Source organism: Epinephelus lanceolatus, chromosome 14 (assembly GCF_041903045.1).
Source record: "Epinephelus lanceolatus isolate andai-2023 chromosome 14, ASM4190304v1, whole genome shotgun sequence".
Lineage (NCBI taxonomy): Eukaryota > Metazoa > Chordata > Actinopteri > Perciformes > Serranidae > Epinephelus > Epinephelus lanceolatus.
In genome coordinates, this window is record NC_135747.1 from 29152006 (window position 1) to 29178279 (window position 26274).

Sequence of the window (26274 nt, forward strand, 5' to 3'; positions counted from 1 at the left end):
CTGGGTTCGATTCCAACCTGCAGCCCTTGGCCGTGTGTCACCCTCATTCTCTCACCCCTCTTTCCTGTCACCCTCTAGCTGTTTCTGTAATAAACGCAAAAGCCCTAATAAATAATCTTAAAAAAGCAAAGTGCATTTGTTGAAGACTGTTTTCAGCTTTCAGCCTTACATTGGGCATGCAGTTTGTTTCGGTTTCCAGTGTCCGGATCCGATCAGAGGTCGTACACTTTGCGTTGATAAGAGTCTTCGTTATCTTGATTCTGGCCACATTGTGATTGGATTGCAGGATGCAAATTAGCCCTATATATCAGACTTTGGTTGTACAGGAGACGCTTGTCAGAAGCAATCATCCATTGTTGGTTTTGGTCTCTTCGTGGGATTGGTTAAAAATATAGAATATAGTCGATGTATTCCTGTGATGCTCCTGCTCCTCATGAAGGTAGCCCACTTCCTTCAGTATCTTCTGTAATGCCCATAACTCACCCAGTGCAGTAGGAAGCTGTAAATAGTGTCTGATTGTAGCTGCTGCAGATTTATCTGTGTCTGCTGAGCTTGTGTGTTTCGCCCACTACTTCTGTCAAAGATAACAAGAGTTATCGATTGACTGCTCGGTGCTGGCAGTGTGGCCAAGTGATGACATGGTGCTGCTGCGCTGGAATTAGCGATTATCTTTAAAAGGGAAATGCACTTGGCTGATGACTGTTTTGCTCTGATGCTTATTTCCCTCTCTCCCTCTGTCCTTTCTCACCCGCAGCCGTTTGAGGCGAGCGACCTGCTGCTGGGGCTGAACTTCTCAAAGGTGCTGAGCAGTCTGGTGTCTCTGAATAAAGTGACAGCAGGTGAGTGGAAATATGTGCAATATGTGTGTGTTACATGATGCGTGTGGGTGTTTTTATGAAAGACAGATGTGTGCGTGGGCGCTGACTGCAGATAACCAGGTCTGGTGTATTTATATTTTGCCCTTTCTGTCCAGATATCGGCGTGGGCAGTGACTCAGTGTGTGCCCGACACTCTTCAGCCCATCGCATCAAGTCGTTTGAGTCGCTGTCCTCTCAGGCTTCACTGGGCCGATCCTCCAAGCTGCTGCAGAACCAGTTTCGCAGTCTGGTAAGGTCGACACTCAACAGCACAGTGTAGGAACACAAATTTAAAGCAGTACAAGCAACAGCCATGCAGTGAAAACTATCGTGTAGCTTTTAAAGTCCCTTTTTTCATGAGACTGTGTCAGAGAGAGATTAATATGATATTTGAGTTCAAAGTTTGTGTCCAACATAAGAACAATAATCCAGTCCAATGTAGTCAGTTCAGCATATTGTTTAAAACTGTTTGCATTTTGTGATAAGACACAAGTATATAAAGATAGATAGTTGAAGGTTTTGCACACCCACACAGGTGTTTTCACTTATTTCTGCTCAGATTGACAGTTGACACTTTGTGACTTTGTACTAAAAGAGCAGCAGACACTTCAAATTTTGCTCCTCACTTTTAAAATAATAAGGAACTGAGTGGGACATATTCACTTCCACAAATAGTCCCCTTCCTCTTAGCACAGCAACCAGTAGGCGTTTTCAGACTGTGGTAACTTTTTCGTGGTTCTCAGAACCCGCTTTTTTATTGTGTCTTCACCGCAAGAACCAGGAACGATGATAGTTATTACAGACTTTTTTAGCTCCTATTTCAGAGTAGGTGCCCTCCCAGTACAAGAGGAACTGCAAGTACATTGATTGGGATAGATGTCAGAAGCGTATGTTGATTGGTTGAACGCAGGCGATGCAGCATCATCAACGGCCATTTTTTAAACACAGCTGTGAGCTCGCAACAAAAGTAATGGAAGAAGACATAAATTAAGCTGCAGTAGTAGTTTATACTCTGTGATGATCGTAGTCCCACCTTCTGTCTGTCACAACTCAGTCAAGCCAACAATCAATCACAGTCAGTCAAAGCAAGAGCCATTTACAGATAGTAAAATCTGCCAGAACTTAAAGTTGATTTTGATTAGTTGCTGTATAAATTTCAGGAAGACAGCGAACACTGCAGTCACAGTGGAATTTTACTTTGAAGGGTTTGTTTGCAACATGATGGAAATCTCTGAGCGATGGAAATAATGATGAGCAACGAATGTTACACAATATTTGTTGGGTTTGTTTCACAAAACGGGATGAATGGAAACTCTTCTTGTTGGCACTTGTCTTCCTGCTCGCTTTACATATCTTCCATAAAAACTGTTGTCAGTCTTTCTGATCCTGTTTCTGTCTGTTTCTGCTCACTGTTTCTTTTGCTCCTCTCCCTCGTTCATCAGGACATGTCAGAAAACAGTGGACAGCAGCTGCTGGTGAGGGCGCGTTTCAACTTCCAGCAGAACAATGAGGATGAGCTCACCTTTGATAAGGGTGACATCATCAGTGTGACTCGTCAGGAGGAGGGCGGCTGGTGGGAGGGGATGCTCAATGGCAGGACTGGGTGGTTTCCTAGCAACTATGTTCGCGAGGTCAAAGGCTCTGGTAGGTACCTCCGCTACCTCTGTAAGACATTTCAACATTAATACACCAGTGTACTGATGAAGAACATTGTGTGAAATTTGATTCAGTCTCCTCTTCAAGCTACATCATTTTAAATCGCTCCTCCCCTGTGTGTGTCTGTGAATGATCGCAGAGCAGCTTCAGAGATTAAATAAATATCTAAACAGACGTTTTCGGGGCTCCCTCAGACAGAAACTGCCAACCAGTACACCTCATCACAGTTGCCATTGTCATTACTGCTCCATCTGGCCTTATGACAGTAACACAGCCCCACATCTGTTGCTTCCGAGGCCTGCCGGGGTCTGTTATTTGTTCGCTTGTAAAGCAGGTTAATGTGCCATTTGGCAGGAGGTGGCAGCTTAAAATCTGGTCCTCTGTTTGACTGACATTTATTTATTCACTTTAACAGTTTATTGATCATTTTTGGGGAGTGTAAGAACAAAGAATATCAAATACAGTAAAAGGTTCATGTGAGAAAAGCAAGAAAAACAGCAGTTCGAATAAGAATATAACCATAATCTGTTATATAATAGTGTGTGGAACTACAAGGCATGTTATAGTGTGTTAACAATAAAGGGGCAGTTCACCCCAAATCAAAAATTTGTATTTTTCCTCTTACTTGTAGTAGTATTTATCAGTCAAGATTGTTTTGGTGTGAGTTGCAGAGTGTTGGAGATATCAGCTGAAGAGATGTCTGCCTTCTCTCCAATATAATGGAATTAGACTGCACTCAGCTTGTGGTGCTCAAAGCGCCAAGAAATACATGTTTGAAAAACAGCGATGTCTTTTTTCAGAAATCATGACCCAGTTACTCAAGATAATCCACAGACCTTGTTGTGAGCAGTTTTATGTAGGAACTATTTTCTTTCTACTGAGCCACACCCACCAACTGTATCACCATGTAGAAGGAAGTGTGCATCTACTGCTAGCTCACCTAGCACCACTGAGCTAGCTAACATTACACCCCAGCCGAGGAGGACGCCATTATTGTTTACATCTTGCCTGTAATGAGCCTCTCGTCCATGAGTTCTGTGTGGCGATATGGTTCAGTTCAGTAGAAAGAAAATGGCTCCTACATGAAACTGAGTAACCAGGCCATGATTTCTGGAGAGACACATTGCTGTTGAGTTTTTAAAATGTAGTTTTTTTTGCACTTTGAGCACCACAAGCTGAGTGCCATCTAGTTCCATTATATTCAAGAGAAGGCAGACATCTCTACAGCTGATATCTCCAACACTCTGCAACTCACACCAAAACAATCTAGACTGATAAACAGCACTACAGGAAAGAGGGAAAATAAGTGTTTTTGATTTTGGGATGAACTGTCCCTTTAAATGTGCTTATTGCACATGGTATAAATAAAATGCTGATGTAACTTTAAGGGTAAAAGAGGACAAAGAACGCTGGGTTAATCTGTCATTGAGCAACTGTTATCTACTCTCAATCAATATCATTGTAGTTTATTCAGGTACAGTTAACATGGGCATGGACCTACTGTGGATATCAAGCAGTGTATCTGCTTCAGATGAGCAGTAAAACGACAGCCACTTAAAGCACTTTTATACAGGGACTTTGATATTTACAATCTCCAACTTATCTTCTTAGAGCCAACTATATTTTTAGTTTCTGAATTTGATTTGAGTAGCATCAGTTTGTGTTTCTGAAATGATTTTATGCCTCACCTGCACTTATCCACTGATCATTTGGAAAATACAAGTCATGATACATTTATAACATTACTTACTGCAGTAAAATTATTTGCAATCTGTTTGTCTGGTTAAGGCCAAAATACTACTTAGGCAATCATGTTCATATATTTAATATTTAATGCATGAATTACACAATCGAAAATGGTTATTTAAATGTCTCATTGGATGCCATTCTAGGTAGAACATGTGTCCTAATTCATCTCTTTTATTTCTGATCACAGACAAACAAGTGTCCCCCAAGTCTGGCACTCTGAAGAGCCCACCGAAAGGCTTTGACACCTCTGCCATCAGCAAGACGTACTATAACCTGGTAAGGATTGTTCCTATTATTTTGCTTTCTTATTTCTCTGCACTAACATCCTGTTGGAATTTAAGGATTCTGTTTTTATTTGAGAGCTTTTATTTGTACCTGTTTTTTATTCTGTGTCTGTAGTTAAATGGAGTACCAGGATAAAATCTAGTTGCCCACTTCAACCACAGCGGTCTTTGAAACAAATTATTGACATACTCTCTCTGCTCTAAATGCCTACAATTCTCTGAGGCTACCCATTAAAATGTTACTGCAGCTGAGAGCAGGTGGGGTTTGTAAAACTGTCATCACAGTTGTTCGATGAGCAAAAAGAAATTGTTATTCTCCATCATTTTTCTTCCTCTCTGTCTCTCTGAAACACACACAAACACTTAGTGCAGGATGCATCTTGTGGATTTCAGTTCTCAGAGCAGACTGCTTTAAAGGATGTGGGATGATTACTGTTGTTTGGTATTTTGTTGATGTCTGTTTATTTGATTCTCTTGGTTGAATGTAGGTAATAGGGATGCATGCGATCAGTCGTCTTAACGATTAAACGTCCGCCCCGTCACTAGTCGGCACCAGAGATATTAGTCGGTTAAACTATAAGTGTTTTATTCATGTACAAGGCCGCTTAACTGTCACGTCGCCGCCTGCCCGCAACTAGGGGGTGCTACAGAGCTGTCAGACAGCAAAGTGTCTCGTACTTCAGCGGCATTTAAAATACGACATGGTTGTTGAAGATTGTGATTAAAGGTTTCAAAGGGCTCTTAATGCACACAATATTTTTTAGGACAATGTTTCAAATACTTAACATAAATTGTGCTAAATTTTGACTGTTTTATGTCAAAAACCGTTGGTGTGTCTCAAATCACATACTTCCGTTAGTACACTTCTATGTGCACTATGTACTTATTGGCGTAGTGCGCAAATTTCAACAGGGTAGTGTGTTGTCTCAAACCAAACACGGCCGTTGTGCACTCACCTGAAATGATGACCGCAAATTAGCTAGTTAGCAAACTAGCATTAGCATTCACGTTATCATTCGCAGTACCAAATGATTACAGACTGCTAAATTAACCCCATAAACATACTGCTGGCTTATACCCGACAACAGTATAGTGGTGCTTAGTGCAAAAAACACGTGAATTTATACAATGCAGTGACGTTCACGGTTGCACAGTCCTCGGCCGATATTTCCAGTTTGAAAAGTGGTCCCTCCCCGTCCACTACGTAGCCAAGATGGCGACCATTGAGGGTAAGAAGTGTTCATAGTTCCACACTCAACTTTTTGACTGTTTTGAGTGCACCATCTGGGTACTCGTAGTGCACTGCATTTTTCCATACTTCTCAGTGTGAACGCACTTATGCACTCAAAATAGTAAGTGTGAGTACAGAAGTACACGATTTGAGACACAGCACGTCTTTCCGTCGACTGTCTTAATTGAAATTTTCGTTTAGTCGCCAGGAACATCCCTAGTAGGTAACTCTTTAAAGTAGGACTGACATTGTCAATTATCATGTAAAAGGAACGACAGATGGATGCCAATCCAAAGACCTACAAGATCAGTTTTATCTGGGATAGCAAAAAAAAGAACAGAGCTGTTTTTCAGGACCTCTTTCTGTTCTAAATTAAAGCTGTTTTTTCTGTGTCATCTGTAGGTGTTGCAGAACATTTTAGAAACAGAGACAGAATATTCCAAGGACCTTCAGAGCCTCCTGACGAACTACCTGCGACCTCTTCAGAGCATTGACAAGTACGACTCACTTCCACATAAAGCTTGATAAAACCAGAACCTGATTATTTTAGCGTGATTGTTGTATATAAGGAACCTGGATCAATGAGGTTTTATACGCTCCCCTAGCAACAAATCTGGGTTGAGTGCCAAACTTTCCTTTGCATGTCACAGAATATTTTGCTTTACCTGTCTTGTCTTTATTCCGCAGACTGAGCAGCTCAGATGTGGCTCTTATTCTGGGGAACCTTGAGGAGATCAGCACCTTCCAGCAGATGCTCGTCCAATCACTGGAGGAATGCACCAAGTGAGTCCCTCCCTGCTCACACATGGCCCCACTGCAGCAGCATCCTCACTGTTTCATAATAAGCAGAGGGACCTCTAGTGATGGGACAACTGTACTGCAGAGATTTTGAGCTAAACCATAGGCTGGGGAATTTGTTATATATTTTGGTTTCGTAGTACACACAAATCTATATCCTCCTGCTCTGTTTTCTTGTCTGTATTTGAGAGCTTTCATTGAAGCATTATATAAATGTGTGATGTTTTTGGTTTTATTCAGGCTTCCAGAGAGCCAGCAAAGGGTGGGAGGCTTCTTCCTCAACCTCATGCCACAGATGAAGGCTCTATATGTTGGTTACTGCTCCAACCACCCCTCTGCAGTCAATCTGCTCACCCAGCACAGGTACGTTTACACATCTACCACATTAAGTTTTATTTTAACAGTGTTTTGAACCTGTTTTCATGCAGCAATTCAAAAGGAAGAAGAAGAGGGTTTTCATGTTACATACACAGGAGAATATAACAGTTTGTATCAGAAAATTGGAGTTTCTCCACAGTGAGCTTTATCTCTGCTTTTTCATTATCAACACAACTGAATACAGCTAATGGAGAGAGTCTGAATACTTTTTAAAGGTTAAGAACAAATCACAGGGGCCCAAATTTTGGATCTTATTGGAAAAAGACATGCGCTAAACCTACCTGAACTTGACATGCATAAACAGATTTTGTACAAAACGAGCCCCAGTCTGAAAGAAATCCAAAGACATTCAGAAACAGTCTGATAAAGGCTAAAATATAATTCATCCTAACTCACTTCAGTACAGATCTCCACCAGTTACCAAGTAAATCTATTGAAATTGAGCAGCAAAACATGTCATATTTCCCTGCATTTTACACTTAACACTCTCTGTCTTGCTTAAAAAAAACATGCTTTTCTTTTGCCCTGATCCATTGAGACCTGCCGCAATAGACAGGACTACTTTTATTTGACCAGGCAGTCCTGGTTATTAAGAACTGAGAGGAACTCTATAACTCAGCTGATTGAGAATGAGCTGAGGTGCATCTGAATTATGTGAACTATCAGTCTTGGCAGTGTATGTTTTTTTTAATTATCTGTCATTCCAATCGTATTTTGGACTTTTTTTTTACTATTGTGAATCAGAATACACTGCAACAAATGGTGTCTTTGTAAAGCTGTGTGAGAAGTACCGTCTCAACTGTGTTATCACCTCTCAAAACTCTAGTTTGTTGTGTTAGTAGGCAAAAATACCTCTCTTTATTAGGTACACCTAGCTAAAACTAAGGACTAAGTGATAATATTACAACAGTCCTGCAGTAAATCCCACCCTCATTAAGGTTGTAAGGTTCAGGGTTTTTTCAAACCGTTTCAGAGAGGTGTTGATGCAACTAAATGAGCATTTTGGAGGATGTAGTTTTTGGTGTTGTTGAATTGGATTGCATTATTCAGAGAAGTGTTTATATTATTTAATCTATACTCTTAGGTTGTTTTCACACCTGCCCTGTTTGGTTTGGTTCATTGTTTACTAGTTGGAGCCACGCCTTGTTTTCAAACTGTATGGTGACTAAACTAAAATGAACAATGACAGCAATATAGTCCATGATGACCAGCGCTAAAATCAACCTGTGTAGTTGTCCCTCCATTGTGACATTAGAAAGTGTCACATTTATCTTGCAAGTGTACTCTTCTTCAACATTTTGTTTACTTCCTGGATTTTTCCCACATGGAAATTCTGACCAATCAAGAGCAGCTTTCTCGCACAAGGCATTTGATCTGGTCCGCTTGTAAATGCTGCTGTGAGAACATGAACCAACTCTAGGCAATTATACAACTTTATAACAAAACTAGTCCCTGATTCGGACCAAAGCAAGACAGCTCTGGGTCTGAAAGCACCCTTAGAAATTAAGATACTAATTAGAACCACATAGGCTTCGGCTTGTCCCTATGGGAAAACCCTTTTTGGTTCTTGGTAGAAGCTTTTATAAAGGTTCCACCTGGGACAGTTTTAGGGGATTCCACCCAGATCCCCCGATGATACCTCTTTTACACCAACATGGAAATGGTTCCATTTTGGTTTCTGCACCTAATTTTAAACCGTTCAGAGCATTTTAACCAAAAATAAATTGATTCAGAACCTGAAAATTCGGTTCTCAGCTGAAACCAAACAGTAGCAGGTCTCCCTTGACCTGAAGTGCGAACTGTGACGACATCAGTGAGTGTCGTATTATACAGGTTGGAAGGAGAGGATAGAAAAGAGAGCAATGGAAAAGTCAAGTGAGAAATGGACAGAAAAAAAAACAAGCAGTGGCCTCATTATGGTTGTTGATTCATTCTTGGTTTGGGGGTAAAAACAAATATCTGTAGTAACAGAACAAAAGTTCCAGGTAATCAGTGAAATCCACAATTTGGTCTTGAGTGTTTACTTCTGGTTGCATTAATAACTCTGTAATTGGGAAGCAAATTAACTTTGAAATGAGTAAACAAAGGCAGTAAACGAATGAGTTGTAACAAATTAAATGCTAGTTAGCAGTGTGAGTGTGTGTCAGCTTTAACCCTGTGAAGTTACTGTGTGAAGTTCAGAAAAAAAGTCATCGCCTGGTGAGAAGATTACACGACAAGCTAAATTAGTAGCTCTTTTTGTCTCTGTTCCTCCTCTTGCAGTGATGTATTGGGGGAGTTTATGGAAGGGAGGGGTGCAGTCAGTCCTGGGATCCTCACCCTGACCACAGGCCTCAGTAAACCCTTTATGAGACTTGACAAATACCCCACCTTACTCAAAGAGCTGGAGAGGCACATGGAGGTGACTATCTAGACATATGTCGTGATGACTTGTGTAATAATGGATGTTCAAGAACTAACATGTTTATTTTTTCTCTCAGGAGAGTCATCCTGACCGGCCAGACATTCAGAAGTGCATGGCGTCTTTCAAGAATCTGTCTGTAAGATGACCTCACTTCCTTTCCTGTCAGATGTTGCATGTTACCAGATGTAATATGAAATTAAATGAATTAAACAATAAATGAAACAGCAGGTCTTTAAGCAGTTGTTTGTCTCTGTTATGTCAGGCTCAGTGCCAGGAGGTGCGGAAGCGCAAGGAGCTGGAGCTGCAGATTCTCACCGAGTCCATCCGGCTGTGGGAGGGAGATGACATCAAGACCCTGGGCGCTGTGCTCTACATGAGCCAGGTGTTGGTGCAGAGTCCTGGCTCAGAGGTACCACCACCATTCACCTCCACCTCCTGCACTTTATTTTGACTTAAACTGCTACGAATATTGCAGTATTTTTATTGTCAATCAACTAATTAAAGATGGGGTAGGCAGAAATCTGGAAAGAAGAAAAAACCTGGCAGACATTAAAAATACTCCTCCTGCAGTCTTCTCTTCTCTGTCCCAAGCCCCTCCCACCAGATGACCACCGGCATATGAACGCGCTTCTTACAGTAACCCAGTGTTTCCCATACATTGATTTATTTAAACTTATTTCATTGTGGAGCTCCTTTTCTATTTCTCAGACCACAAATAAGACAAGAATTAGCTAGTTAGCCATCCCACCATCCCTCCACCTCACTCTCCGCTGCTTTGACTGCTTCCCTGGGAGGAGAAGCAGTCAAAGTGGGCCGATGACCAGCAGCAGCACCAAGTCTAACCTTTGTAACAGCAGCAACAGAAAGTTTGCTGATCCGGCAGGGAGTTAGGGCTTGCTGGGGTTTCACGTTGGCTAGATTTGTGGTGCTACAACTGCAGGCTGGGGGTCCGTCCCCAGAGCTGCTGTCTGTTCTCCTCCCAGCGAGGTTGTCTACGGGCGGGGGGAGCTAGGTAGCGGACTTTGATGCTCTAGCTGACATTTGCTACATAAATATGAACATAAGGCTGCAGAGTTGAGCCTTTGGCCCAACTATTACCAACATTTTCTCTCCATTTCTGAAACACTTCGCCGATATTAACATGTGCTTTATTTCTTTCATTGTCAGACTCTCTTTTAGACTCTGCTTTTGAAGTACGTCTTCCTTTTTTGAATTGCTTTGCAGTTTAGGCAGTTGTTGCCAATGCGGGAATAGAACCTTTCTTCTGCAGGATTCTTCGCCATTGAATCAGGCTTTCACTGAAGGGACATGCACCTGTACTTGTAGAGCAGCCAATAGGAACACTATGTCTCTGAAATGACCTGTGATTGGCCAGAGTCTCCTGCTAAGGCCTAGATTTTCCAAAGCCTAAAAACAGAGTCAAGAGGAGGTGCAGAAGTCTGGTTTCCTGTCTGAGTTCTTGCATTACCATATGCTCAAAGTTTCTTATTGGATTTTTGCCCAGTGACACCAGAATGAAACTGCCTACCCCAGCTTTAATGTCATCATCATATGCATTTAATTTTTGTGGAAAATATGCAAAGTATGCAATGTGAATGCTTAGGACTTTTGGCTTGTAAGAACGCATCAGTCATTTAAAGTGAAGAGAGTAAGTAATTTCTTTAGATTTGATCAAAGTAGTTGTTTTAGTTTGGTAAGAATTTCCTTAACATATCAACAAATTCACAAAACGCATCTTCGACCACTTCATATTCAGTTCAGTTCTGCTTTGCTGTGCTCAACAAAACAGAATCAGTGACATAAATGACAAAGAGAAACCCAGAAACCATAAGTAAATCATGCTTATTACATGACAGGAAACCCTGGGTCATCACCATCTTTCAGCTTTCATTTAACTCTCACAGTGATAATTTATTTGTTACAAGTTGACTTCCAGTCAGATTTCTCTGTGACTGAGAGGGGTAAAATGAGTCTTTTAATTGTGGCATCTTAAGTGGACAGAAGCCTTAAATGCGATAAAAAGCCCTTTTGAGTTTGACTGCACTAATTGTAAGTAGCTTTGGACAAAAGCAGCTGCCAAATGAAAGAAATGAATTTTAATGATCATAAAAACACCTTCAAAATTATTCCTCATTATAACTTGAGAGCACCTCTCTTTAAAAGATTTCTTCTTGCCAGACATTTCTCTCTATTAGTCTCCAACAGCACCTCACTTAAACTCAAAGTTTAATACTGTAATTAAATACTGTAATGTAATTTGCTTGACATGAGAGCTTCTTCAAAGAATGTCAAAGATTCACGATGATAAATTAACGGGTTAAAGCTGAAGACAACCTTTCAAAAATACATTATTAAACTTATAAACTCAATTTTACATCAAACACGGTTCCCATCTCCTGGGCCGTCGACCAATACCCAGCCATTAAACATTTGCTACAGGGAAATAATACGATTAGTCAAAAAAGCAGAATAATAATTGTATAACTTGACAGGCTTCTGTGGAAATAGCCTTAAAGGGACAGTTCATAATCAAATCAAAAATTTCGACGTACATCCCCCAAACCGGTGGCAGTTAAACGTGCGTCGATGCTCCTGGACGTGCCATCCTGCAGCATTTTACGCCACTGTCCTATTTCCAGCCTTGTTGCCGCTGGAATTAAATGCATATTTCCCCCACTTGCTCTGTGCTTGCACATACCAGCTCCCATAGCAGCTCTTCTTCTCTGCTCCTGTGGCAGCTCGACTCCTCTTCTCATCATTGATGCATTAAGAGAACTATGTTGCCGCTGCCGTTGTTGTCTTGTGTGTGACAAAGACTGGTTGAGGAAAGACTTGTTGAGGTTGCTAAACAACCCACAATCCCGTCATTATAAAGATAATGGCCAAAAAGATACTGCCTGGTGAGTCATAGCTCTGGAGATCGACTCTTCAGGTGAGAAATGATTTTAAGCTAACACAGAGGTGGAGGAGGTACAGATCTTTCTCTCTTTCTCCCTCATTCTTGACCCTCTTCTTGTCAGGACAAGAGCGAGCGTTACCTCATGCTCTTCCCTCACGTCCTCCTCATGTTGTCTGCCAGCCCCAGGATGAGTGGCTTCATATTCCAGGTCAGTAATAAACATCTCTCTGACTCCCCTTATAGTGTTAAACCTTAGATTTCTACTACTTGGTGTAGTGGGTGAAAAGTCATTTTTCTCCTTCGTTTTGATTCTGATGTGTTGATTTCCCTCTGCAGGGAAAACTGCCCCTGGCCAGCATGACAGTGAACAAACTAGAAGACTGTGAAGCCCATAAAAACGCCTTTGAGATCAATAGTAAGGCTTCATAACAGGAGCAAGAGTGTAAATCATGTACACGTGATGCCTTTAACAATAATGTCCATGTCCCTGCAGGCACAATGTTTGACCGTCTCCAGGTGGTGTGCACCAACCAGCAGGACCTACAGGACTGGGTGGAGCACCTGACCAGACAGATCAAACACACTGCAGCCACAGGACCCAGCCACAAACCACTCACTGTTCCCTGCCACACGGTCAGGAGCTAATCATTACTTACCCACATACAGATGATTTTCTCTCTGAGCATTTATACCCAGTGCAGTGTAACACTGTGAATATGTTTTCTCACCGTTTTCTCTTTATCTACCATCAGAGGCTGGCTCAAATAATGCCGAGCAATCATCTAAAATTACTGTACAGTCCTGTGTGAAGTGGCTTGATCCTCTCCCCAGAATGGCAGTCATGCACAATCGCACTAATGAATCGAATACAAATAATAATCTACACTCAGCCCCCCCTTGAATAAACAATCAACAATAATGATCATTTTATTCACAATTGGCCACTTTGTCGCTGCATTATGGCAGGAGGAAACTGTCTGAAAAATAATTTTAAATCTATCTGCAGGACCTCAGTTAAGAAGAATGTAATGTTCTAGTGTGATTTAGACTAAACAGGGAGGTGTCACATGCAGGAGGAGGCTTTTCTGTAGACGTATTTTGGGCATCTTGAAATAGGAGTAGATCCCGAGACCAAACCAATCGGCAGAATAAATGTTGGCGCTGTACATTTTTGCAATGGGCTGCTGTAGCTCAGGAGGTACAGTGGGTGGGCAGTTTGATCCCCAGGTGTTCTAGCCCACGTGTGAAGTATCCTTGGGCAAGATACTAACCCCAAATTGTTCCCAATGGCAGTGTCACTGGTGTGTGAAGGCGTATGAATGGATAACTGAGTAGCAGGTGGAACGTTGCAGTAGTGTGAGCTGGCCGGTCTGAGCTCAACTCAAGCCAGCTGATGGCGTCACCTGCAACTCAGCTGGTCCAATCGCTGGCGGCTGGTTTTAGAACGTAAGGCACGCCACCTGTTTCAACAGCCAATCAGCTTGTAATAAAGTCTGCTGGTTGTGTCAGAATGACCACAGATGGCGTGTTGCTCCGTCCCCACCGAACCCTCTGTTTCCATCCTCACAGTGTGCCAGTGTCAGAAAGTGGGTCGCTGCTGCTCACTGTATGTGCTTATGCTCCGCTGGAAATCAGAACAGAAGCACAGAGAGTTGTTGCATAGAGATGATACACTGTCTCATGTAGTTGCATTGGTTTTTAGAGCGTTACAGAACGGCGCATTGCATGTAGTTGCCTGTTTCAACTCGTCTCGTTGCAAATCTTTGGTCTGAACTGTTCTTTAAAGCACTTTGTGGGATTGGAAAACTAGATAGGCGCTATACAAACAACTTTATGTTTCAACAACCCTGCAGTTAGCCACTCAGTTAGCGTTAGGAAAAAATAATATTTTAGCTTAAAATGCCAAGTTCTGGGGGCACAATCCAAGGTGGAAAAGAAGCGATGTCTCTTTGAAAAACAGCCGCTTTTCATGCCCTTATTGCCCCTTGAAACACAGCGAAGGGTTGCTTTAAAACACCCACTTTAGGGGTCTGAAAAGCTGCAGGAAACACAGCAATGACCCGCTAAACAACAGCTGATTTTGTTCATTGTTCTCGAACAGTGGTCCACAGCTTGGCAGGTGTCTTTCCTAGGTGTCACACCATCCACCATTCCCTCCACCCCCCGATGATAAAGTCAGCTCATATACTACAACAATTTGCAAATGTTGATATGTTATGTAAGAAACATGGAAATGTTACGCATTTGTGGTTTGCAGAAATGTACAATGCCAACATTTTCTTCTGGCAACTGGGCTGCCAAGACACAAATCCCATCTGCCCTGTGGTTAGGATGAGTTAGGAGCTGCTGCAGGATGTGAAAGGGACACATGACATCTGGGCCACCGAGGTCTGGGTTTGCTAAAAAGACCACTGAATATGCAATGTTTTAATGACAGTTAAGAGGAAATGTTGGCTGGTTGGTTGTCTAACCTCGTCAATGTACAACTACACTGTTGCTGTGTTGGAGATGCACCCCTGCCTAGCTTTCTGCCACTGTTTCTGTTCTGAAAGTATACACTAAACATAGAATATTGTGGGTGCATCTCCTGGGAATGGAGTGAGTGCAACTGTCTTGTGATGAATCTTATTTCATAGGCTCTCTTGTTTCATTCCTCAGCTCCCATCTCACCCTCTCACCCCGTCCCGGCACGCTGAGGGGAGGGGCATGACAGTGGCTCCCACCTACCACACCCTTCCTCACCCCTCCTCCCATGGAACGTCTCACAGCACCATGATGTGGGGCCCGCTGGAACCACCAAACACCCCGAAACCCTGGAGCCTGAGCTGCCTGCGGCCCGCACCCCCTTTACGACCCTCTGCAGCCCTCTGCTACAAGGAGGTATGTTTTTATGTGGTTAAAACGTATAACATGTTTTTGTTTTGTTGATTTTCTAGTTGTCATGCAGTTGTCTTGTTTCTGTTTTCAGGATCTTAGTAAAAGTCCTAAGAGTGTGAAGAAACTCCTTCCCAAGCGCAAGCCTGAGAGGAAGCAGTCCGAGGAGGAATTTGCCTTGAGGAAGAGTATGTGTAAAATCTTTACTGTCAATGTGAAAGGTTTTTGTTGAGAGATAGTTTCGCGTTTGTTTGTTTGTTCGTTTTTTTGCAACTTAGCGACCAATGCAATCTTGCCAACTAATGACCTTTCTGGTCAACTAATGTTTTAGTGACTATTAGGGGGCAGCCCTAGCACATAGGCTTTTTTATCGCAGCTTAAGCGCTGTCAGGCTGTTACCAGAAAACCATGTATTGTGTATGTGTAACAAATGAGATATAACATGCTATTTAGTGAGCTTTAGAGATGCTGATAGGCAGATTTTTTTAACCTTCAGACAGAGTGAGACTATTTGTTTCCCCTTGGCTTCAATCTTTTTGCTAAGCTCAGCTCATCGTCTGCCGGCTCTAATAATTCTTTACAGACAAATATGAGAGTGGTATTGATCGTCTCATCTCACTCTCGGCAAAAAGCGTGTACTTCCCAAAATGTCAGACTAGTATTTTAATGTTTGCAGATGCTTTAATTTGTGTAGGAGTGAGACTGTGACCAGAGATCTGAGGGACATTTGCATGTAAATTAATTATTTAACCCTTCACCTTCTCTTTCTCAGGTACAGCTGCTCTGGAAGAAGACGCCCAGATCCTGAAAGTTATTGAGGCTTACTGCACCAGCGCCAAAACCAGGCAGACTCTTAACTCCAGTAAGACAATCTTACTTATACCCGTGCATGCACAAAATAAGAGAGCTGTCTGTCTTTGTCACTGCTGTTACTCAGAGCCTTTCTTTAACACTGGTATTCTGAGCTGATCTTTCTAACAGTATCTTCTCCTTCTGTCTGTCTCTCCTCCACTCCTCACTTATCGGCATCGCTGTGTTTTATTTCGAGTTTCTTCTTTTTCTCCTTCCACACGTTTCTGTTTTCTTCATTCTGTACTTTTGCTTTCTCCCATCCTGCATCTCATTGTTTTTATGGTTTACCATTTGTTGCGTGCTGCATATGCTACCACCCTTCTGTTTCGCCCTCCATTTCCTCCCTCTACATTCCCAACATCACCACCAAACTTGGCCCTGCCCCCGACCAGCCTGGCAGGGCACCGACCTGATGCACAACCACGTGCTGGCCGATGTGGACCGGTCCTGTACGGACTCGCCGGGCCGCCGTAGCAGCGTGTCCCGGCCAGAGTTGTCCTCTGACCTTTCGGAGGACTCTGACTATGACTCCATCTGGACCACCCACAGTTACAGGATGGGCTCGGTGCCGCGTAAGAGCTGCATCTCTCACCAGAACTAAAGAACGTACAGTACTGCCAAGCTGTGCTGTGATGTAACGTACAGCGCGCTTACCTCTTTTACCTTCGATGTATTAAAGAAACTAGATTTTTTTTATTTATCTATTTATTTTCTATTATATATTTGTTGATTTTTTTTTTTTGTTAACTTATTTGGTTTATTTATTTTTAGATTGTTCATTCGAAGATGTTTGAAGCATCTCCCTGTTGCCTTTGCCACTTTCCCTTTTATGTGCCTCCTCTCTTTGTGTAGTTGTCATGCAGTAAGTGTTTGGTAATTCTCGTTAATTTATCTTGAATGTGACCACTCCCCTTCTTTGACCATAAACGTGGCGGACTCTCAGCAGGGAGTAGAGGGGTTGTCGGAGTGGAGTATAGGGGGAGGGATAACCAGGGGAGGGAGAGATGGGGACTGAGCTTTTCCTGTCTGATATTCAGATGTAATTCAGGAACGAGTGTATTCTATTTACCATGTACTACTTCTCTCCAGTATGTGTTTCTAGAGTATGTATGCTCAAACATAGCACAGATGCCATACACGCACGCACAGGTTCAGGCACACACGCCCCTGCTGCCTGATAATATAGCAGCATGCAAATGAAATATCCAAATTCTTTATAACATTGGTGTTTTTATTATTTTGAATCTTTACTCATGTTGCTGAGCAGGATTAGATTTAAAGTACCACATGACCAAAAGCTACTAACGTACAAAAAATCTTTGCTAACTGTAATAGTTTGTGAAACACAGTTCATAATTTAAAGGTATACCATGTAGGAATTGTTGGTTTTGGTTTGGAAAATCGATCACAACCAAAATTGAAAGTTTGCCTGAGTCTGCCCTTGCCTCTACCACTTAGCCCTTACCCCTCTGTTTTACGCATTCACATCTAGATTTCGGGTGTCCCGATTCTTGTTGAGATAGAGTAGAAGGGTGAAGTGTTAGCACTATATGGTCCTTCAAACGGAGACACACTTTGGCTGTGGCTCAGTGGTTTGATCCCTGGCTCCTCCAGTCCGCATGTTGAAGTATCCTTGGGCAAGATACCGTACGCCAAATTACTCCCAGTGGCTGTCCGCTTTGTGTGTTAGCACATGCTAATGGTTACTGAGTAGCAGATGGCACTATGTTGGTAGCTCCGGCCACCACTGTGTGGATGTGTGTGTGTAAATGGGTGAATGTAACGTGTAGTGTAAAAGCACTTTGAGTGGTCATAAGACTAGAAAGGCGCTATACAATTGCAGTCCATTTCCCAATTAGCATTCAAAGCGAGTGTTATGAGGAATCATAGGCAAAATGGCTGCACGACCAAATGTAGTTTCTTTGTTAATTAAGATTTAAAAATAATAATCACTGTATTATCTCAGTTTAATGTCATATATTTTTTATAACGAGCATAACAAAAAAAAAATGGTAATATGCAAATTTTGCAGTAGCTAACTGGCTAGCTAGCTAACGTTGCGTTGGCTGATTTGTGCATGACAGTCCTTTATTTTCATGTCACATTCCCACCCTCTGATGGCATTTAAAGTCTTCTGCTTTCTTGTTATTGCTCCTCTAATATCAGTACAGACTGGACAGGTAGGAGCATTGGTTGCCTACGTTAGCTTACAGAGCCACGCTAGTTCCCTGGTTGTGAAGTTGTGATATTTAATATTTGATCGATTGAAGCTTAAATTGTGAACAAATCACGAGGGTCCTGACAACTGCAGCCGCTACCAAACACCACTCTTGTTAACTCTGTGCCAAGGGGAAAGGTGACACTTGAAAATGAGGGGTAGGGGTAAAAATAATAAGTGGATTTGGGCCTTGGAGTTTGGCCTTGCTGTATTTGCATTTTTTGGGGCTGTGTCCGCAATTTTGGTATCTTGGATGCATGCCACTTACAGTGTGGCACTTGGTTGCTACCTTTTTTATGAAGTCCTGACCTCATTTGTGCGCTGTGCCCAAGAATGTCCCAAACACAGCAAAATAAGAGGAGGGATTGTGATAGAGATTTTTTTTTCTTTTCGGGAAAATCCTGCATGGTATACCTTTTAATGTAGCTGCTACAGAAAGAGGAGATTATCACATACACTTAAATCTCTAGTCAAGCATTCCCCAGCTGGATCTCAGAGCTAGTGGACTAAGAGGCGTGACTTTAAAGGGTCAGTTCAGCAAAAGTGCAAAAACACAGCCAATTTTCACACTTTACTTTTAGTTATATCTAGCGTTGCGGGTCGTTTCATTTGCCCATTTTATCTGAGATTTCTTCCTAGATTGCAGTGGAAGACAATGAATGAAATGAAATACAGCTTGTGGTGCTTGCAGCTTTGAAGAAACAATTACATTTACACATCAATGTGTCTTTCCAGGATTCACTGTCGCTATTACTCTGGATACTCCAAAGATCTCACTGTCAAAAGTTCCAACTCAAACTTTCTTCTGAAGAAATTGTCACTACAAAAACTGTTTACAGCTTTACAGACACATCCTTGTAGAATAAAGTTTTTTTAAACCCCGTGAGCACCACAAACTAAATTGCTTGTAATGCTGTGAATGCAGATATTTATAGTCAGTGACCTGGACAGATTTCTGCATCACTAGGTACTATTTCTTCAGTTGAGTGAGGAAATATTAATTTGAATTTATGGTGAACTGACCCTTTTAAGTCATTGATTTTAATAACTGACTGTTTTGTGTAGTTTTCTAAGCATCATCCTTTAAAGCCTGATCTTCCATCCAGTAACGTTACTGTCTGTCAGTGGTTCTACAGGGTTGCATTTATATTAAGTTTTAAACCACAAGTTAGTGCATTAACAGAATAAAAACATTTATTTAAACCAGGCGTAGCATACCAGCCTGACACCGATAGAATATTGACCACAGCCTAACACAGCTACAGTCCTATAAAACAAATCAAATGCCTTTGTTTAATGTCTGCTAGTTAAAGGAATACTTGGACATTTTTGGAAACATGCTCGTTCACTTTCTTTCTAAAAGTTAGGTTGGGAGATTGATACCACTCTCAAATACGTCAGTTCAAAATGAAGCTGGGGCCAGGAGTAGCTTAGCTTAGCTTAGCTTAGCATACAGAGTGGAAGCAGGGGAAACAGGTAGCCTGGCTCTGTCCAGCATAAACAAAATTATATTGTAGTTCATTCCCATACGTGCTGCTGAGATAAATTGTTGTCCTTGGCTCTTCCGCCATCAGCACAGGGTCTCCCCCCCTCTCTCCTCTTGTGCCATGCATTAAGTGTGGGACAGGCAGGAGGAGAGGAGATGCTGCTCGCCATAGGAGTTCTGTTATAGTGAGTTCAAATGGTTGCATTGACGCTCTCGCTGTCTGGATTGGAAGCCTGATAAAATGGTGCGCTGTAGTATAAGCACCATAGCTCTAATGCCATGAATGTTTTGTTAAGGATTTTTGTATAATCTAAGTCAGCATAGTTTTAATGCTTCCAATAATGCACGAAGATGGCACCATATGCAAATGAGCTTATGACATCACTGGTGGCTTCTTTTTTTAAGATTATTTCGTGGGCTTTTTGCCTTTAATAACAGAACAGTTTCAAGCGAGGGATGACATGCAGCAAAGGGCTGTGGGCTGGAATCAAACCTGTGGCTGCTGCGGCAAGCTCATTACCTTTGTACATGGGGTGCCACTCTACCTACTGGGCACCCCGTCACTTCTAGCCACTTTTGGAGCCAGTGCTAGCTACTTTCTTTAGAAAAGAGACGGCAATACTGTGTCCCTTCAAGATCAAGCCTGAGCCAGGAGGAAGGTTTGCTTATCTTAGCATGTGCGCCGCAAACAGGAGGAAACAGCTAGCCTGACTGTATCCAAAGCTAACAAATTTAAGCTGCCAGCACCTCTAAAGCTCTCTAAATGAATCATTCAAACAAACAAGATGCAAAATGTTAATTAGTGAGCTTTGGAGGAGCTTGTAGGTGGAATTCTTTTAAACTTTGCACAGAGCTGGACTAGCTGCCTGGAGGCCTCCTACCAGTGGGGCATGCCTAGAACACCTCTAATAGGAGGCACCCAGGAGGCATCCTGATCAGATGCCCAAACCACCTCAACTGACCCCTTTCTATGCGAAAGAGCAGTGGCTCTACTCCTAGCTCCCTCCGGATGTCTGAGCTCCTTACCTTATCTCTAAGGCTGAGCCCAGTCACCCTTTGAAGGAAAGTCATTTCAGCCGCTTGTATCTGCAACCTCATTCTTTCGGTCACTACCCAGAGCTCATGACCACAGGTGAGGGTTTGGACGTAGACGGACCAGTAATTCGAAAGCTTTGCCCTCTGGCTCAGCTCCCTCTTCACCACAACGGTCCGGCACAGCGCTGTGCTAAACTGCGTATCCATCTCATGCACCATTCTGCCCTCACTCATTAACAAGACCCCGAGATACTTGAGCTCCTTCGCTTGAGGCAGTAACTCTCCCATCCCAGAGGGGGCAATCCACCAGTTTTCGGCAGAGAACCATGGCCTCAGATTTGGAGGTACTGACTCTCATCCCGACTGCTTCAAACTCGGCTGCAAACTGCCCCAGTCCCTGCTGGAGGTCATGGTGTGATCAAGCCAACAGAACCACATCATCTGCATATAGCAGAGATGCAATTCTAAGGTCACCAAACTGGACCCCATCCTCCCCCCGGCTGTGCCTCGAGATCCTGTCCATGAATATCACAAACCGAATCGGAAGAAAGCAAATAGCATAGCATAATCTTATGTGTCAATCTTTTAGTTACATTCCAAGAAAAAAAAAAAACCAACTCATCACTTTGACCTAAATAGACTATCTGTTTTGTCTGCTTCCTTCCAGTTTTCTCACTTAGCTAAGTTAAGCTAAGCTAACCCGCTACTAGCTCTAACTTCATATTAATTGTACAGACATGAGAGTGGTATCAATCTTCTCGTCAAACCATGGACAAGAATTTGAATAAGCCCGTTTCCTAAAATGTTGAACTATTCCTTTACATGTGTAGCTGTTACCAGACTCTGACAATTTGACCAGGTTAGTATAAAGTCAAAAACAAACATCCCTTGTGTCACAACACAACTAACTAGCACCTATGCTACAGCCTCATAAGCCAGACCTGCCTTTGTGTTGTCTGGCTTGTGAGGTTCCCCACGCTATCTCTTTATTAATGACTATTTTTATGAAGAAGTATTTTTCCAATATTGGTATTAAAAGTACAGGTCGGCATCCACTTACAGAAGAGTCTATCTCCTCTTACAGCAAGCAATGTGGGGGACATATGGAATATATCGGTCCATGTTACAGTACTATTTACTGTCTCTGAAATGATTCCTTTATTGTATTCATTATTTTATATACAGGTTTTTTTTATTTATATTTTATTCTGTATGTCAATGTTTACAAAATGATCCCTGGAAAAATCTTTTTTTTTAACAGTTTAATTGCTCTGTATCAAAGTTTACACTGAAAATGATTACAACATGAAGTGTTTGAATTATTTTGCACAATCATGTAATGGGCCAGTTTGGGTGGGGGATAGAAACTGTTAAATTCTGTACTTTTTGTCGTCTACCTAGAGTGTGTATGATATAGTCCTTAAGGTAGACTTGAGTATTTAGTGTTACTGTAAAGTAAATGCTCATTCGTAGTGTAAATGCTCACCTTTGGTGTTTTGAAAAGCATTGAGGGTTTAAAAAAAGAAACAAAAAAATAAAGAAACAAGAGGCTGTGATTATACAGGAACATTTCTATGTGAACTACTCATTCAACCTCAGAATACTGTCAGAGTGGACTTGAAATATAAGAGCACATAGTCTCCCTTTCTGTAAATACTAGTCGTCATGGAGCAAGAAAAAAAATCCATTCTAACTTCTATGAGTATTTGAGCTAAGAATATCACTGTCCTTATATCATGTGCTATACTTTGTGACAGGTGTATTCTGTGATTTAACAAGTCAAACTGTGGGACAGGCAGGGTGAAAAGAGACCAGCTGTCTTTGACCAACATTGTCCTCTGTGTGCTCTAACGCTGTACTCGGCTCACAAACGTGATCATGTCTTATCTGCAAACAGCGCCTTCAGTGTATTTGTTCTACTCTGCTGAAGTGTTCAAGTCCCAAAACGCTGTATTATGAGTTTTGAATAAATCTGTCATTTGGTAGACACTGGCATTCTGGTGGTTTGTGAGAACAGCAAATATGGTCTGATGTTTGATATGTCTTTTGTGGATGATGATGTTTTGAGTTCTTGTTAATTTGTGATGTGAATGAATTAATTTTTTTTTGCCATGTATCTCCATAGCCTCTCATTTCCTCTCACTTTTCTCCAGCTCTTGTCTAAAATCAGGTCTGTGCATGACTAACACACTACTACTCTGGTCCATGCTTGGTCCTTTTCCCTCATTCCTGTACTGACTCATCTTACTACATGGTGAGACAAAGTGAAGTACCAATGGTTGAGTGCTCTTTTGTTTTTCAAACAGAACCACGAAAGGAAGCAGGGCTCCATATGATCATCCCCGGTGAGAAGAAGGTCCTGGAGGAGGATCCCAGTCGCAACGGACAAAGTACAGTAGAAGAAAAGTAAGATAATGGATAAATCTCTTTCTAACTCTTCACCTTTGGCCTTTAATCACTGTATAAACGTATTGTGATCAAGCTCATTCATTCTTACTGGTGACTTAAATCTTTCAAAATGGGTCACAGATATATGATGTCATACTTCATAAATGCTCAGTAACTTTATAAAGCCCCGTTTCCACCTAGCAGTACAGTATGGTACGGTTCAGTTCAGTTCAGTACGCTTTTATTCCGTTTCCACTGTGAAAAGTTGTGGATGGTACCAATGGAACCATTTTGGACTGTCCCCATTTTTGGTCCCTCCTCTGTTGGGGTACCTAGCACACAGATTTGGTACTAAAAGGTGGAGCTGTGAACACTGCAGTCTGTTGATTGGTCAGTAGAAGACGGTCACTCTGCTCAGGGCTGAGTTGTGGCTGATTTTGAGGCTCGTGTAACCACTGTTCATACTGTGGAGAGTTTTATTAGTAACTGTAACTATAAAATGAAAGGATGTTTTGCTGCCTCTGACAGCAGCTGGAGTCTGAGAAAGAATAACTTAATCACTGGGCCGACTGCCAGCAACTTTAAGGAGGACTGGATTATGTGAACTGCATTTATTCTAGTCCTCACTCAGAGAAAAAAAAAAGGCTTCGCTGAGCGCTGTCCCTGTGGGCTCCGGCAACACTGATCCTTCGAGCTTGCCTGAGAAGGACTAAATGCACAAACCCACTATTTTAAATATCCCATGGAGAAAGACTCTCACTGCAGCCTGTTTTATTTTGTCCTGAAAATTTCGGCATGCAGCCTGGTTTGGTGGACGATAAACGAGGTGCAGACTTCCATCTGTGTCCCCAGTAATGAGGAAATACAGTGAGTGCTGGACGGAGCAGTGAATGACAACAACCCCGCCCACATTTAAGAGTACTGTTTGCAGTGGAAACGCTAGGGTCTAGGTACCATGTCTGAAGGGTTACTGTTGGTTCCAAAGGTACCATACTGAAAGTGTTTCGTGTAAACGGGGCTACAGTGAGTATTTTCTACAGCAGGAAGCAACAGCAGAGCCCAGGTTGACCATGATGAAGGAACAGGTCATTAAGCGCAAGAGTTTTGCTCCTTGTTGTGTTTTTAATGTAAATTTCTATCATCTTGAAGGAGCCTGGTGGATGTAGTGTACGCCCTGAGGGACGAGGTTCAAGAGCTGAAACAGGTGAATGTTCTATATGTTTTATGAAAGATCATGATGGTGTGTTTTATCTAATATATGACCCTCAGTTTAAATAAGCTAGTTTGACTCGTAGATCTTAAAAGCATGTTAGTTGGGTAAAGAATGTACATGATGTCAGCTAAGTGGAATCAGTGATCTGTTTTGTAAAATCTGTTTTCTGTTTTCTTTGAAACACAATATTTTCTTCACATTATTTGGGCTCATAACATGAATGATAAGATTGCTTTACTTCACAGGATAACAAGAAGATGAAGAGGTCGCTGGAGGAGGAGCAGAGAGCACGGAAGGATCTGGAAAAGGTTGTGAGGAGGGTGTTAAAGAGCATGAATGACCCAACATGGGACGAGACAAACCTCTGAGCACCATCTCTGTCTAAAGCTTTGAAAAGAGAAAGAAACAGCATGGGTGTGTGGGCTTGGCTTGCACTGGGTGTGAGTGAGAGTGAATCTGTATGCAGGTAATTTGTTTGAGATGGATGTGTGTTTTTGCCCGAAGAGGAGTGTTGGTACTGACAGGAACCACCGTGCCGTGATGCTGAACAGACTCGACCATCAATTCCATGATATCATTGGTGGAACACCAAGGAAGATGGTGAGGACATCACACACTTAACCCTTGTGTGTCCATCACTGCAGCATCCATCATCAGTGTCTTTGGCAGTGTGGCCTGAAGACACGTGGAGAGACGTCCTCCCCCTCTGTTTACAATCATTTTAAGGTCCGCTGTCCGATGGTACATCAATGGTACTTTAATGGTGTTAAAGGTCACAAAGGCCTTGGACAAATCTGAACTTGAACCACGCCATTTCATAACCTCTCTTATGTTATTTAATTTTTTATTAATTGATTTTTTTTTTGTTTGACACAGGCTTAACCTGGGGACTGTTTAGAAAGCAGGTTTAGTGAACTCTGAGTAAGTTAATCCTGAGATGATGAGCTCTGGGTTTTCCGTTCCAGAAAGAGAGGTAACTTAAACTCTGGATCAGTTAAACTCAAGTCAACTGGCTGTGTGAATCTAACCTGCTCTCTGGCAGGTTTTCCTCAACAAACCCTGAGTTTCTCTCTGTCTCCTCCCCCTTCGGAGCCAGACACGTTGTTTCATTTCCTTGATTTAGTCCGTATCAAAGCATGTAACAAAGCACATTAGCGAAGGTTTACCCTATGTCAGAATCAGAATCCTTGTTTGATATTAGTTAGTTACTCAGGATGATCTCTGATTACCGCTTTTATGTGCTGTCTGCTGGATCTGTACCGGTTGCCATGGTGACTCATAGTTAACGGAGCTCCATTGATGATGGCTTTATTTCATTCTCAGTGCATGAGCTAGAGTTGATTGAACTGACGCCAATCAGCTGTTCTCAAACCGAAATCTCCAATTTTCCAACTCAGGGTTAGTCAGCAGTGGACTGTGGACAGTAGACTCTGAGTTACTCAGACTTAAACCTGCTTTCTGTAACAGGCCCCTGGTGATTTTAGGTCGAAGTGAAGCCTGTGCCGGGAGACTCATCCTTTGTGTCTGTTTTATTTTGTTCTGCCTTTTTTCGTCCTCTTTACTGTTTGACCACTTTGCGGATTGACTTTCTTTCTAGGGATCCTAGGGAATTGTACAGATATTGAATTTGTACTGTATAATGTAAATACTGCAAAAAGATGAGCCTTTGTCCTTTGGGAGAAATAAATGTGTTTTTTAGAAGAAGTCAAGTCACTTTATTATGTGTTGGGAGTGTGACATTTGTGCTGCTGCAAGCATAAGAATGTAGTAAAACACGAGACATAAAACATGCAATATAACACAGAAACAAAAAGCGGTTGACATAAACATGGGGCCGGGGTGGATCACCCCTACCCGAGTTGTTCAGGCTTAAAGAGTTTACCATTACCTCACAGGGGCTGTTAATGATATAATGAACATTGAATATTGTCATATATAACCACTATTAAGAT

The 26274-nt window shown here is 42.1% G+C and overlaps 1 protein-coding gene across 2 annotated transcripts in view; it reads left to right on the forward strand.

The window, feature by feature from the left end:
• Positions 1 to 26026, forward strand: part of arhgef7a (Rho guanine nucleotide exchange factor (GEF) 7a) — a 41686-nt gene extending 15660 nt beyond the window's left edge. The window contains exons 4-23 of one of the 2 annotated variants that reach the window (XM_078174581.1): positions 755 to 839; positions 974 to 1107; positions 2300 to 2501; positions 4450 to 4538; positions 6180 to 6274; positions 6465 to 6560; positions 6816 to 6938; positions 9216 to 9354; positions 9434 to 9493; positions 9620 to 9766; positions 12378 to 12464; positions 12593 to 12671; positions 12750 to 12889; positions 14915 to 15136; positions 15225 to 15318; positions 15903 to 15992; positions 16375 to 16554; positions 23028 to 23127; positions 24259 to 24313; positions 24568 to 26026. In XM_078174581.1, coding sequence (XP_078030707.1) covers positions 755 to 839; positions 974 to 1107; positions 2300 to 2501; positions 4450 to 4538; positions 6180 to 6274; positions 6465 to 6560; positions 6816 to 6938; positions 9216 to 9354; positions 9434 to 9493; positions 9620 to 9766; positions 12378 to 12464; positions 12593 to 12671; positions 12750 to 12889; positions 14915 to 15136; positions 15225 to 15318; positions 15903 to 15992; positions 16375 to 16554; positions 23028 to 23127; positions 24259 to 24313; positions 24568 to 24690 — 2340 coding nt within the window. In that variant the 3' untranslated portion in view covers positions 24691 to 26026. The remainder of the gene's footprint in view (positions 1 to 754; positions 840 to 973; positions 1108 to 2299; positions 2502 to 4449; positions 4539 to 6179; positions 6275 to 6464; positions 6561 to 6815; positions 6939 to 9215; positions 9355 to 9433; positions 9494 to 9619; positions 9767 to 12377; positions 12465 to 12592; positions 12672 to 12749; positions 12890 to 14914; positions 15137 to 15224; positions 15319 to 15902; positions 15993 to 16374; positions 16555 to 23027; positions 23128 to 24258; positions 24314 to 24567) is intronic. The other variant, XM_033617197.2, reaches the window with a different exon arrangement.
• The last annotated feature ends 248 nt before the right edge of the window (positions 26027 to 26274 follow it).